This window comes from Phascolarctos cinereus, unplaced genomic scaffold (genome assembly GCF_003287225.1).
Source record: "Phascolarctos cinereus isolate Bilbo 61053 unplaced genomic scaffold, phaCin_HiC Scaffold_1;HRSCAF=81, whole genome shotgun sequence".
NCBI lineage: Eukaryota > Metazoa > Chordata > Mammalia > Diprotodontia > Phascolarctidae > Phascolarctos > Phascolarctos cinereus.
This window is the reverse complement of record NW_027555514.1, coordinates 130,702,217-130,717,247: the sequence shown is the minus strand read 5'-3', so window position 1 is coordinate 130,717,247 and position 15,031 is coordinate 130,702,217. Positions and strand designations below refer to the sequence as shown.

The 15,031-nt window shown below is 39.3% G+C and overlaps 1 protein-coding gene across 4 annotated transcripts in view; it reads right to left on the bottom strand.

The window, feature by feature from the left end:
• Window positions 1–13,432, bottom strand: part of TFEC (transcription factor EC) — a 105,870-nt gene extending 92,438 nt beyond the window's left edge. For 2 of the 4 annotated variants that reach the window (XM_020984659.2, XM_020984661.2), the window contains exon 1: window positions 931–1,143. In XM_020984659.2, the coding sequence (XP_020840318.2) occupies window positions 931–1,137 (207 nt within the window). In that variant the 5' untranslated portion in view covers window positions 1,138–1,143. Of the gene's footprint in view, window positions 1–930; window positions 1,145–13,306 lie in introns of those variants that run through there. The other 2 variants (XM_078154178.1, XM_020984660.2) reach the window with 2 other exon arrangements.
• Between the last annotated feature and the right edge of the window lie 1,599 nt (window positions 13,433–15,031).

Genomic DNA, 15,031 nt, shown 5'->3' with positions numbered 1-15,031 from the left:
AAACCTCAACCTTCTGTTTCCATTTGCCTCTGTTGACTTGGGAGAGAAAATTCTTGAAGTTTCTTATAAAGTTAGACATTTAGTGAAGTCTATAGTAAATAAATGACTAAATCACCCAAGAGAAATTAACCATTACCTCAGGTTTGGATTTGGGTTTCTTGTTGAAGCCCTAAAATTGACATTTCAAATCAGAAATTCTGGGGAAATAGTAATATTTGTAATAGATATGACAGGCCCTAGGTATCATACAACAAAGAAATTTCAAAACATACTGTAAACTGCCCTTATTAATTTTTTTTAAATTCCTTGTACTTCTAGCAAAAGTTATTTCCTAACCATAACATTTTAATTTAAAACTTCTTCAATTACAACAATAATCTTACTCTCTAGATTAAAAGCATATTGCTATTACTGTACAGTAGTCTGTTGCTATATGTCCCAAGGTTTAAAAAAAAAAAATATATATATATATATATATATCTCCAGGTGTTAAATACTTTAGAAATTCATCAAAATAAATTTCAGAAGGATACATAGTAATGAACATGTAAACATAAATTACCATCTATAAATTGTACTGCCACAAATGAAATGCCAAATAATTTTCCCCTTTCAGAAACCAAAGACCTGTAAACATCAGAATGGAAGAAAAGAAATTGCTTCAGTAACCAGAAATCTTAAGTATCTAGAGATCACCACATTCTTGATTATGCCAAGAAACCCAAAGCTACTTACAAGATCAATTGTAACAGAAATTATAGGAAATCACAGCTTGACAACTCTAATATCCAGTTGCCTACTTGACATTCAATACGATCCCTGAATTACAAGCAAGCCACATATTGCAACAAGAGAAAACAGGTATTGATTAGAATGGTCATCAGTTTATTTAAAAGTACAGAAAATTAACCGGCCAGTTCAGATACCTACCGGCACTGATTGGATTTCTATCACTGTTATCACTTCAACTAAGCAGCATCGACTCATAATCCCTGCCACCAGAACATAAGCAGCAGCATGCAAAAAGGGACAGGAGAAAGAAACAAACCACCGCTCAAAACTGGACCATGAATAATGTATAGCATGGTCTTGTTTGAATCCACTTAGTTCAGGAGAGAGAAAAGAGAAGTAGCTCATTAGGGCATTTCCTGAACCCTGGTTGGAATTTCAGTTAAGTGAGAAGAAATGACAAAGCACTTTTAAGGAGGAGGGGGACTTCCTATCTTTGTCTCAAGTGTGCTGGGGAGTGGAGAAACAGTGGCCCAATGAACCCACCTAGATAGTGGTGGTGAGGCCCCAGAAAGAGCTCTCTGTGATCCCAGGATTGCCCCATCGTTATTGCTTTTGCACAGAAAACACATTCTTGTTATCAAATTGGACTACGGTCCTGCACTTTGTAACAGCTCAGGGTCTTTCCCTCTTGCATTGCTCTCACCTGCCTGTGCTTTTCAGCTCCGGAAGGTTGTATTTCTACTAAAATGATGAATACGTGTCTAGCTTTTGCTTCCTTTCTGGCATAAAGTTTCCCCTATCTTACCTCTTTATTTCCTTAGACTTCATTTTGCTTTCAAAGTTCCTCGATGATCACATAATAAATCATATTATCACCTTCCCCGATTATGTTTTCACCTTACCAATGGGATTGAGATAAGTGACCCCTTATAGCAGGAATTCTCAAACCTTTTTTTTTAATGGGGGGTGGGGGATGTCACGGACTTCCTTGGCAAATCTGGTGAAGTATATGGATCCCTTTCTCAGAATAACATGTTAAATGCACAATATAAAATACATAGGATTACAAAGAAAAGCAATTATATTGAAATGTAGTTATCAGAATATTAAAACACTAGTTCACAGACCTCAGCTTAGGAGTCTGTATCCCATAGAACAGAAGTTCCATGAGGACAATTTCATTTGTCTTTCTGTCCCCCAGTACTCAGCAGAGGGTAGAAGTGCTTGATCAAGTGGTTGATTGATTGACTAATATAGATTCAGCATCATGGATTTTGAGCTGGAAGTCACAGAGGTCATCTAGACCAACCCTTTCATTTACAGATGAAAAAACTGGGATCCAGAGGAGCTAAATGATTTGCAGTGTCATACAACATAGCTAAGAAATGTTTGAGGCAGGTTTTACCAGGTCTTCCCTATCGCAAAATCCAGGAACCTCCATTCTATTCCAAGATGAATGCAAATATAACCAAGACTTCTTGAAGGTAGGGACTGTTCAGTTTCTTGTTTACTTGTCTTGGACCCACAATACTTGGTATACAGTTGGCACCTAAACGTTTGTTGATTTGAATGCAACGAAATTAAGAGGTCTCTGGATTTCATTATCCCTTTCTCATACCTGTTTAATCCTTGTTTTTCATGGGGCACACTGATGGGATTTTATGCCTTCTAGTGCCTTCTTTATAGATCCACCTTCCCAAGAGGGCACACTTAATAGTCATCGTACATCCCTCAGGAGTTCAAAATCCGGAGCTCACTTCTGCTCACCAGCCACAATTTGTGCTATAAGAATTAGCAAGGCACTAGAGAATAGTGGCTTCATCTGCTGTTCTCTGTTTAACCTACATTTCTGATTCCTGAAGCAAGACCTTCATGTTAGTGACTGAAGTTTCGTTTTCATTTCCAAAGGTTCAGTTCATATTACTATAATTTTTGTGTTTAAAAAAAAAAAGTGCAGTCAAGTTGGCATTTATGTTTGACAAGGAGAGTGATTAGAATAACTGGAAATATCTACCCAAAATACTTAACTTCCTAGTCTCTGGAAAAGATCTCCCTAACAGTCAAATGAGAAGAAAAGTCTACCCAAATAGCTAAGTTCCCCAATCATCTTACATTTCAGATGACATTATCAGCTTCACTAAAAATCCTAAAGGAATGATGAGATTTTAATGAAGGTAAAAATTATTGATTACAGTGAATATTTAGGGGAAAAAAAACTTTGACTACATTAAAGCTAGCACTGGAAAAAGGAAAAATAAAATAATTAGGAATATAAGTGATTTTAGTTTAGCCTAAAAACAAAATTTAAAAAAAGATAAGAAATGAAGTTAAAAGTCAAGGCTAATATTGTTCAGCCATTTCAGTCATGTCTGACTGAGGAAAATAGGGTTGAGTGACTTGCACAGTTAGTAAGTGTTTGAGGTCAGATTTGAATTCAGGTCTTCCTGATTCCAGGCCCAGCACTCCATCCACTGTGCCACCTAGCTGCCCCTAAGGCTAATAGTCCCTTATTGCTTCAAAACAAATTTTGCTCGTGTATTAATAGGATATGAGATCTACAGTTTCGCAACTCTGAATTTGCTCCTTCTCAAAACTCTTTTAGCTTTGATCCAAGTACAGTATTCTGTATTCCTTTTTCTGTGTTCTACCTTGAAACACCTCCTTTTCCACCAAGTTGGTTATCTCTTGTTACTTCCCCCTAACCACCTCCGTGATGGAGATTCAATAAATTCTGCTTAACACAAAATAAAAAGACCTAACTCTCCCATTTTACAGTTGCAGAAATAGGGCCCAGTAAGATCCATGTCTTCCAGGAAATAAACAAATTGGTTCCTACAGCAGTTTGGAACCAGCTGCTCTGCTCTGCCTACCAGTTCCACCACGGAGGCTGCTAAAATGGTTCTGCAGGCAGACAAAGGACCTACCAGGTTTTCTGGCCTAATACAAGTTTATGGATTCCCGCTCCCAGGAATACTCCACATCTTGGAACAAAGTGGCCTTTGCAATACTTTACCTGGTTGGACAAGTTTCTTACTTACTCCCTACCTCATGAAGAAATAGGCATCTATTGGATTATTTCTTCCAGGAACTCAAGAAAAAATGTGAAACCACCCTTCGTAGAACATGTCAGCCTCTTTCAGGCCCCTAAGTCAAACTTTGTCTTGTAATACATCTGGTTGATCATTTTTTGAAGGCTTAGTCATGTTTATTTGTGATGAAGTAGGCCAGAGATGAGTTGCTAGCAAACTAACCTGACTCATTTTTAGAGACTTAAATAATAGACGTTGACTGGGGCTTTGTTGCCAAGCAACAACATGCCTCGGGAAAATGGGGGGCAGGGGTAGACTTCCCCTTTCCAGGGCACTGGCATTTGGTGAGAGCAGTTTCCTTCCTGCAGTCCATTCTCTTTCCTCCCAAGGATCTTGCTGTCATCACATCCCTCTCCTGTGGCTTATCATTCCCTACAGATCCTGCCCTGGGGACCCATACCTTATGGGTCACCCAAGCTCAATGGTAACAGTGATACAAAGCATCTTGGCAGTGTCTCCAAATCTCTTTCTCCTTACACCCAGCTTAACTCAACTGAATCTTTCCCAGTACTAGAATTCCCAGTTAGGGTCTACTCAACTGTCAGTGTGACTACAAAGACTCCCTTTTCCTGTGCTGGTAAATGCTTCACTGTGCCCCCCATCTTTCCTCCAAACCAAGCTATATTACCATAACCGCTGACATGGGTGAGCTTGAGCACCTCAAGATATCCTGCATCTGGTTGACTCCTACAACTGAGGCTCCAAACACAAGCCCAGAGCAGGGCCATACTGAGCCTAACTCATTCTATGGGTAAGAAGACCATACCATTCTAGCCATTTGCCAAGGTGGAGAAATGTGAGTATGAAGAGAACTCCCAGCCCACCAAACCCCACAGGGCAACCCATCCCTACAGGCCACCCTACAACCCACATGCTCATACCCTCTCAACATTGAACCATCCTCAACACCTGGCATCATGGGTTCCACAACATTCAGTGGACTCCTCAAGACCTCTTTGAACTTTATGAACTTAGCCATCCTTTAGTGAGACTGAGTGTCTATAGAATACACTGCCCCTCCCGTGGTACTCAAAATGATCAGTGGGCTTCAGTTCAGATTGTGTAATTCAGGAAAATATGGCCATGTGAGTCTAGTTGGGGAAGCATTATGAAATGTTTCTTCCCACCAGTTCTTTGGATCTACCAGATGATTTTATACATGATTTTACGTATTATATAATTTTATATGTTCTGGTCCTACCACTTCCATGGAAGCTTTCCTTGAAAACTCAAACACAAAGTGATCTTTCCTTCCTCTGAATTCATGGGGCACTTATTGTCTTCATTCTTCCCTTAGTACCCATGATATACACCTTATTTGGTGTTTGGTTCTACAGAAATGCTGATGCAGCAGAATAAGGAGGGTCCACGGTCAGGTCAATGAAATCATGAAAAAAAGGTTGTCTTGGACAGGAAAGTCATGAAATGAATGACATCCCCAAGTGGCCTCCTGCAGTCATAATAATATTTGACCTGATAGATCACATGTGAACTTCCTAGCTTTGGAATCACTTCCAGGAGTTCTCAGCAACCCCACTGTAGTTATAGTTCTGCAAGGTACTTTTCACATGCAGACAGGTTTCTGGCCCAGTACAAATTAGTCATGCATCTCTACTCTTAAGGAAACACCACAGTTTAAGCTAAAGTGACTTTTATTGTATCCCTCCTAAGAGTATAGGCTGCCTACTAAGTCACCTCTTGCCTAATGGGTAATAGCATCCTCTTGGAAAATACAGATAGGAGTTCTTAGAGGATCTCAAGGAGTTTGTTGACTCCCCTCACTCTCTCAGAAATTGCCAAATTCTGAATTAGTCAGCTTGAGCAAGGATGAGAGGAACTATATTCTAGCTCCTCTCCAGAGTATAAGCCAAGACTTTTGATAGAAAACTCCTGACCTGGTGGATCAATTTCTGGAGGGTTTGGCTGGGCCTGTCCACAGTGATTTAGCTTAAATGAAGCCACTAGAGCTCAAGATCTTCCTTACTGATGGAACTATGATTTATCTTGAAGCTGTCTTCATCTACTTCTGGGACCCTAGCCAGCATGCCAAATTGGTTCAGGCTGTCCTTAAGGACCATGCCATTCCAGCCATTTGCCAAGTTGAAGGAATGTCAATATGAAGAGAAGGAGATGTACTTTGGGAGGTATATAATAAACTACAAGGGAGTCCATGAGGATCCATGTAAGGAAGAGGGAATACCACAGTGGGGACCCCTACAAGGGTCCTATAGCAATTCCTCAATTTTGTGAGGTCCTACTGTTACTACATCCCTGAGTTCTTTTATTTTCTTCTGAAAGCACCCCCAATACTTTCTGCTGAATACCCTAAACTTCCCATGGGACATCTGATGGTGAGCAGCACATTCACTAATATTAAGAATTTTACCTTTACTACCATCTTGAACTGTCCACAGCCTCAAACAATTCCTTCTAGGCACTGATGTTAGCAATGACAGAAGGATCTGTTCTCCACAGCCTCATGAATATTCCAGCAAGTTGATCCTAGTGGAAAAGAACTATCTTATAACCCTACATTTGAGGAATGGAGAGGTCATCTTGAAAAAGCATAGACCCCATTGTAATCCATACCAACTAGAAGAACCTGGAAGCACCTACAGATTCCTTGTCTGCTCACAGAATCATACATCATCAATCCACCTTGTTTTTGAACCAAAATCCCCTCCACAGCTTATCCAACAACTGATCACCTGGCCTTTCCTTGAAGACTCCAGTAAAAAGCCAAATCACTCTGGCTCTCATTGGTTGACCAACAATAGGTCCCAGGCCAAGCCCCACGTGGTCATTGTTGGGCCCTGAGTTTGGACCAGAAACCCTGAGAATCTTTGCCTCCCAGATTGATTTTTTTTTAACAGGTAAAGAGACCATTCTCAGCCTCATTTCTTACCTAGCCTTAATCACTGAATGGGCATTGCCTCAGTCAAACTGAGACCCGTTAAAATCATTAGCTTAAAAAGGCCAAGGTCTCACACTGCATCGTGGGCCATCTCCATTTCCTGATCTACATCTCATCACTGGACCCAGATGGCTCCAGGGGAGAAAGTGAGGCTGGTGACTTTGCACAGCCCTCCTCACTTAAATCCAATTCACCTGCATATCATGGCATCACCTTTCCTAGAATGAAGGACAAACAACCACCACCACCACCAGTAAAAAGGAACTCACTATCTCCTGAGGCATCTCTATTCTTACTTAGTGTAGTTCTGAGTGTTAGGAAATGTTTCCCTAAACCAAGCCTAGTCTTACCTCTTTGGAACCTTCATTCCTTGTTCCTTATTCTGCCTTCTGGGGCAAAATCCAACACATGACAGCCTTTCAAATATTTGAAGAGAACCACCATGTCACCTTCCTAAATCTTCTCCTCTCTAGGCTTAATATATGGATGGTCTCAAGATATTTCAGCAGCCTGTTTGCCCTTCTCTGGATACTCCAATGTATTAACTTCCGTCCTAAAATGTGGCACCCAAAACTTAATTCAATATTCCAAATGGGATCTTACCAGTACACTATGTAGATGGTGCCTCCCTCCTCTCAGACTCTGTGGCTCCTAATACATGCTAATCTCACACCATATCACACTTTTTGGTCACCATATCACACTTTTATCTCATATTATGTTTGTAATACATGAAACCCTAGGTTTGTTTTTTAGAACAAATTGATGTCTAGCCATGGCTGCCCTGTCTCGTATTTGTGAAACTCATTTTTTTTAACCTAAGCAGCTTGCCAGCATGCCTAGTCCTATGTATTTTCAAAGTCCCCTGTGAAATAAGCTCCTGTTAACTACCCCTATTCATGGACATTGGTAGCCCCAGACTTTTCCACAGACTTGCCCCAGTATTGAGGATAGATAATCTGAGAACTATATCCAAGTTTAATGCATTTCTTCCCCTTTAATGGATTGCCACAGTTTCCCCATCTGTGAAATGAAGATGATAATAGCATCTACCTCCCAGGGTTGTTGTAAGGATAAAATGAGATATTTTAAAGTACTTTACAAACTGTAAAGTGATATATAATGTTATTATTAATATATAGCTTACATGTTATATTAAATAATATATTATATTTAAAGGAGTGTGGTTACCAAGCTACCACCATAAAAGGATGTTGCCTTCGGCAAAGATTTTGACAAACTAATATAGGCAGCCATTAGTAGAAAAAGCACAGAACAGATAGAATCAATATAGCATAGGGTCTGGAGTCAGGAAAATCTGACTTCAAATCCTGCCTCAGTCACCTACTAGCTGTGTGACCTTGGGCAAGTCATTTAACCTTTCTGCTTCAGTTTTCTCATCTGCTAAATGAGGATGGTAATATCTCCCTTCACTGGGACAAAAGGATCGAGTGAGGTAACATGTAAAGCTCTTTGAAAACCTTAGACTGTTAAATAAAGGCTAGTTATTTTTAGATGTTTTCCTGTTGATCCCAGCTTATCTCACAACTGTTGGTTTTAACTCTCAGCATATGTGACCCTGGGCAACATTTAACCTCTGTCTGCTTCAGTTCCCCTACATATGAAATGGGGATAATAGCACCCACAGCCAAGCATCGTTCTGAGGACCAAATGAGATGATAAATGTGAAACATTTAGCGTAATTCCTGGTCTATTATAGGCACTTAATAAATACTTGTTCCCTTCCTCCTTCTATATAGATGCTATGGGTCTAGTACTTTTCTAAATTCTAGAATACAAATAAAAAATACAAATAGAGGCAGGCAGGGTGTGCAGTGGATAGAGCACTGGACCTGGGGTCAGGAAGAATTGAGTTGGAATCTAGCCTCAGATGGTTAACTAGGTTATGACCCTGGGCAAGTCACTTAACCTGTTTGCCTCAGTTTCCTTAACTGTAAAATAGGGATCATAATAGCACCAAATGAGAACCAAATAAGATAATAATTACAAAGTATCAGCATAATGCCTGGCACATAATAGGTACTACATAAATGTTGACTACTATTATATACTCCCTTGTCTCGATGAGGGACAATAGGTGTCTATTTTAAAAAAAAGGATTTGGGGCATAACGAATCCATCTAGTAAAAGTATACACTTTAACTTCCTTTTCTTTTTACTATATTTCATGGGAAGACTGAAAATCAAACATATAAACATTTATTTTTCTTTCCTGCCTCTTTCTGGGAAAATTTTGCCCAGTAAGAGAGAAGCGCCACAATGGTGAACATTGTGTGGTTGCCAAATTCCAGGCTCATCTTTGTGCATTAGATCAATGATCAAGAATAGATAATGTTGAAGTCAGATCTATTGATGAGTACAGGGTGGGGGAGAAATGGTGCTTGCCAAATGCAAGCTAACGTACTTTTAGAAATAGAATGAGAAATCAGTTCTCAGAGAAAAAAAAAACAAGAAGAGAAATGATGCTATAAGTAATGGGAGAAAGATGAAAAGAGGGAGGGAGAGAGAAAAGAAGAGAAAGAGGAAAAGAAACACAAGAAAATAAAGAGGAGAGACAGAGATTAGAGACAAGATTTTAATGTGAAGTGGTGACAGAATCTCCCTGGTTTTGAAGAGGCAAATGCCCAATATGAAAGGCTATTTGGTAAAATCTCTGTTATGTTTCTTTCTTATGAGAATAGATGTCTAAAATGTTTAGTATTTTTTTCTTTTCTACATAAGAAAATCTCTTTCCTAAAAAGAAATAGATTGGCCAAAGAAAATTCATTAATATACCCATTGATCTCATCATGTAGACGTCCACATACCTACCTATCCTGGATATCTCTTATTCATGTTTCCCCATGTAGGAGCCATGGGAAAGGGGGTGTGAAGCCAACAAGGTGGACATGACAACTCTTTACTTCCACCATTTACTTCCTCTACACCTACTCACATTCTCCTGAGTGATAGCTGGAGGATGACTAAGTCCACTATGAATTTTTCTAATCTCAACTGGGCCCTAAATGTAGCAAACCAATATTTTTACTCATTCCTAACCGATTTTCTATTCCATTCACCACAATTTATATTCTAAATAATCTCTTCTCTCTTTAAGGGACCTATAGCATTGTTTCTACTCACCATCTCTGATAAGAGACTCCTATTGGACTGAGAAAACTGAGATCACATTTGATGAGCTCCCTCTACTTCCTTCCTCCTCATCTCATAACCCTTTGAGGCTCTGTCCTGGGTTTCCCTCCATTCTCTCTCTACATTATCTTAATTGGAGAATCATTTAGCCCCCAAAGGTTCAATAATCAACTTTATGTAGGTGTCTCCCAGAACTATATATCCAGCCCTAGTGTCTCTTCTGAGTTCCAGTCCCACATTAGCAGATTCCTATTGGATATTTTGAAATGGATATCCCCTATGCATATAAAACTCAATTTTTTTTTTAAATTGAAGGTCCTTTATTTTGGGGCTTGGAGACTGAGAGCAGCCATTAGACCCTACCTGAGAAATTGGGGAAAACTCAATATTTTAAACCAGATCTCATTTTATTCCCCTTCAACCTTCTTCCCCTTCTGATCTTTAATACTACCAAGGTCACCATCATTTTTCTAATCACTTAGGTTTGCAACCTTAGGTTTTACTCCTTCCTCTCATTTACTCTCCATATCCAACTAGTTGTTAAAATTTTCGTTTCTATTTCCATGATATCTCTTCACATACATCTCCTTTTCTCTACTCACCCTCACTACTCTAGTTCAGACCCTCATTACCTCTCCCTGGACCATTGTAATAGCCTTTCTAATTGACTGTCCTGCCTCTAATCTCCTTCCCTCTCCCACCCCAATATATTCTCAATTTAGCTGCCAAAATGGTTTTTCTAAAAAGCCAAGACCGAACAATTCATAACTCTTCAATAAACCTCAGTATTCTCTCATTCTACCTAGGATCTGAACTCTTCTGTCTGGCATGTAAAGCTCTTCCTAACTCTTTCTCTTTTACAGTCTTCTTTCCTAATACTTCATTCCTCTCATAATATCTTCCAGCTATACTGGCCCACTTGCTTTTCTCACACATGACCTTCCTTTCCCCGTTGCTGTGGTTTTGCGTTAACTGTCCCCTAGACCCAGAATGCTTTTCTTTTTAATCTCTGCCTTTTCAAATTGCTAACTTTCTTCAGAACACAGCTTATGGATCACCTTCTGTATGAAAGTTTTTCCTGATCCTTCAAGCTTCTGGTGAATCCTCTCCCCAAACCACCATGTTCTGTGCTTATACAAATACATGTTGACTCATTCATGACAAGGTAAGCTCCTTGAGAGCAGGCATTCTTTCAAAGTTTTTATATCCTTAGCACCTAGGAAAGTACATGGTGCTTCATGAATATGTATTAACTGTGTTCTCTTGTCATAGTGTACATATACAATTAATATACATTTATAATATCCAATTTACTAAAAATTTACTAATTAGACAGTCTATTATCTTTGAAGTCATATGTAAAGGGGAAAAGTACAATTAAATATTTTATTTTCTTAGAAATTCAGAAAGTAGGGTTAGAAAAGAGATTACCACAAAAAATAAGAAAAGACAGGACTATTTAATCTAGGCATCTCTGAGGTATACATGAATATGATGGAATTGGACTATTAGAACTATGTTATTATGCTGTGAGAATAAAAACTATTATAATTAGTGACCAACCAGATAATCAGATGTTTTACTAAAAACCCATGTTAGAGCAATAAATAGTTTAGTGGAGCATAGATGAAAATTATAAAGCTAAGTTTTACTTTTCTTTCTAGACTTCCACTTGGATAGAACTAAATAAAGCTCTAAAAAAATTTGATGAATTAATGAATGAGAAATCATTTAAGAGCATGCTATGCTCCAAACATTGTGCTGAGAGCTGGGGATCCAAACATAAAAAGGAACACAAAAGTCCTCGCCCTCAAAGAACTTACAATTAAATAAAGAAAGACAACACACATAAAGGAGTGGTGACCAAGGAGGGATATTTTTGACTGGGAGGTCATGGGATGTCACCATTGCTAAGCCACAGAGCAATGCGCTGACACGACCTTTTCAGAAATGCAGTATTGATTTGATTACATTCACAAAACTAGTTATAGAACAGAGTGGTGTGGGGATGGTGTTGAAGAAAGGATACAGGGATGCCCACATGGCACGAAGATGACCAGAGAGAAGCAACCCTGTACATCTTGGTTGGGTTAGTTATGGATAACTTTGCCATTCAGAGAGCAGAGCCTCAGAGTGAGAGACAGAGAGCCAGATCAAAAAAATATCATGAAGATGGTGGGAAAGCAAATATGATAATAAATGCTGGGTATAACCTTAGACTGCAGTTAGGTGGCGTCATAGTTCATAGAGTGCTGGGCTTGGAGTCAGGAAGACTCATCTTCCTGAATTCAAATCTGGCCTCAGAAACTTACTAGCTGATCAGCCCTGGGTAAGTCACTTAACCCAGTTTGCCTCAGTTTTGTCATCTGTAAAATGAGCTGGAGAAAGAAATGGTGAACTATTCCAGTATCTTTGCCAAGAAAATCCCAAATGGGGTCGTGACGAGTCGGACAACCTCTGAAACAACTGAACAATAACAATAAATTTAGATATGTCGACAGCATCTGATAGAAAAAACCAGACCTACAAGAGACTGTTTTCTCAGTATGGAAGATCTGGTTGGGGTTTTTTGTTTATTTTTGTTTTTGGACCAAATGTAAGATTTAATTGGTATAGGAGATTCCTGATGGGAAAACTCCCTTTACCAGAGCTGAAAAGGAGTAGTTCTCTCACAGTTGGAGAGAATTGCCTAGTGGCACTGAGAAGATGTGCCTTGTAGCCTACCACAAAGCCTGTATCATCTGGGTTGGAACTTGAACTAAGGTCAATTCTAGATCAACTAAGCTATAGTGCCTATCTAACCATTGAGATCAATCAGCTGGTCATTACCAATCTTGAAATTTAATCAGATCTCTCCAGAACACACCACTTCAACAGCTGGACCATTAAAATTCTGTTGAATTTTTATTAAACTGGAGTAATAATGTCCTTAACAATGCCCTCAATGGTACTCTGAGACTTCAGTAATTGTGAAGGATGCATGACACAAAGGATGGGGAACAAATTTAAAATGTGCATATCATTATATCATTCCAATAATAATTTTTTTTTACTTCTAAAGTTTCTTTCATCTACCTCAATGTGCTTTAGAAACATCAGTTCATTAATCTTCACAAGTTCCCTCAAAGGTACACAGTATTATCATCTCCTCCATGCCACATGGGCAAATCAAGACACCAAAAAGATGTAGTGATCTGTCCAGGCTGCCTCAATCACTTTTTGGGCAGAACAAGGAAAAGATCTCCTGAGACTTTGAGAGAACTAACAAAATATAAGGTTTTTGCAGAGCTATATTCAGAGTTTATTTTTTACCTTCCACTTAATACTGTCCTGCCCTAAAGTCCAAGGGGTATACCAGTTCTACTAAAAACAAACAACCAAACAACAAGACAATCAGAGTTGTTTCTAACATTCTCACCTTCTCCTTTGATTGCTCTTCCCCATGTTCATTAGCAACCCTTTCTTGACCCCAGCGCTGTGCCCTTCCCTCATTGTAGTTACCTCCTCTCCCAGTTCTCTAAATCTGCTCCTAAAACAAGATCTGCAAAATTTTGACAAATCCACCCAAGGGTCAGTGACGGCTTCACCTCCCATGGGGCATCTGCATTTCAACTAGATCCTGACACCAAAGGAAAGAAGCTGATTCAAACACTTGCCAGTGGCTCTGGGGAGGGTGGGGTGGTCAATGGCACTTTCCCAGCATGCCATTTGCTCTGCTTAGTCAGCAAACTCATAATCATAAATCATCACTTACTGGACACAGTGATCTCTGTTCTATAAACTCCCAAGTGAAATTTTGCCTCTCTTCTCTTTGAAGAAGAGAACGGCTCTATGACATGCCACTAAATAGAGCCTCTAGATTAAGTCTTTGCTCTATAAATAAGACTGTGCGTCTTTAAAAAATGCTCTCATGGTTTTCTGAAATCCAGCTCTGTAAACTGTACCTGATCTCCTTTCGAGGCAGGTAAGAATGAGCTCTGCCTTCAAGTAAACATCAGTCAGCTTTCTCCTTTACCTTCTCACTCACAGAGCCAGCTAGCTATTTTCTGACCTTTCCTGCAAAGCTATGAAAAGGCAGGGCAGAGGCAGGTTGGAATCTACATCTTTCTTCACATCCTGTGTTTGCATGAGAGGGACAAAGAGCACGTTTTATAAATTGGAATACCAAGGAGTCAAGCAGGTGGCAACAACACAGGCTTGAAGTGATTGGTACCGACAGGGAGCAACTGTTGGAGGCTAGAATATTGGGAGGAGTGGGAAGTCTCAAAAGGGAACTTCTCTAAGAGTGAAAAGTTAGAGGAAGAGACAAGGAGAAGTAGGGTTTCCTTTTTTTGTTTTCTTAATGCATCCTATACACAACTTGTTTTCTCATTTCCCTGAGAGGTAGTGATACAGAGATAGGAACATCTTGTATATAAAATCACCTTCCATTAAAAAAACAAAAAACTGCTTCATTTTAATTTAAGGAAATTTTATTCTGAGCAATAGTGGAAAAATGAAATTAATCACCCTTCCAACAACTTGGTGTACACATTCCTAAAACACAGAACGGTTAATTCAGTTCATAAGTTGAACTGGACAAGGAGAGTGAGCAGGAGAAAGGAGGAAAAGATTTCTTGGTAACCATCTATGTCCTTGTTGAGAAAGAAGGATGGCAGTTATCTACAAAATGAGTTTGTTCATGGTGGGCTGTTTTCTAAGACTGATAGACAAGGCCTTGTGGAGTACAACTGTTACAATTTTGCTGGGCAATTCTAGGCAAATCAAACTTCTCCATGCCTAAGTGATAAAATGAAGTGTTTACCAGATGCTCTATCTAGAGCGGGAATGGACAGACCTTAGAGGCGATCTGATTCAACTATCTCATTTAACAGATAAGGAAACTGAGGCCACTGAGGGTTAAGTGACTTGCCCGAAGTCACTTAAGTAGGAAGCAGTCCACCATGGGAATATTTAGACTAAAGGACCTGTTCTTTCTAGTTCTGAAATTCTATGGTTCTATGATTCTCTGGTCATGTGGAAATATGATAGAAAGAGAAGTAATAGGTCTTCAGAAATCTAATTGAGAAGCCTGAACTTCTGAGATGGAACAAGACAGAGAAAGAAACAGATCTAAATGAGAGGAAGGAATCACTTCTTGGGG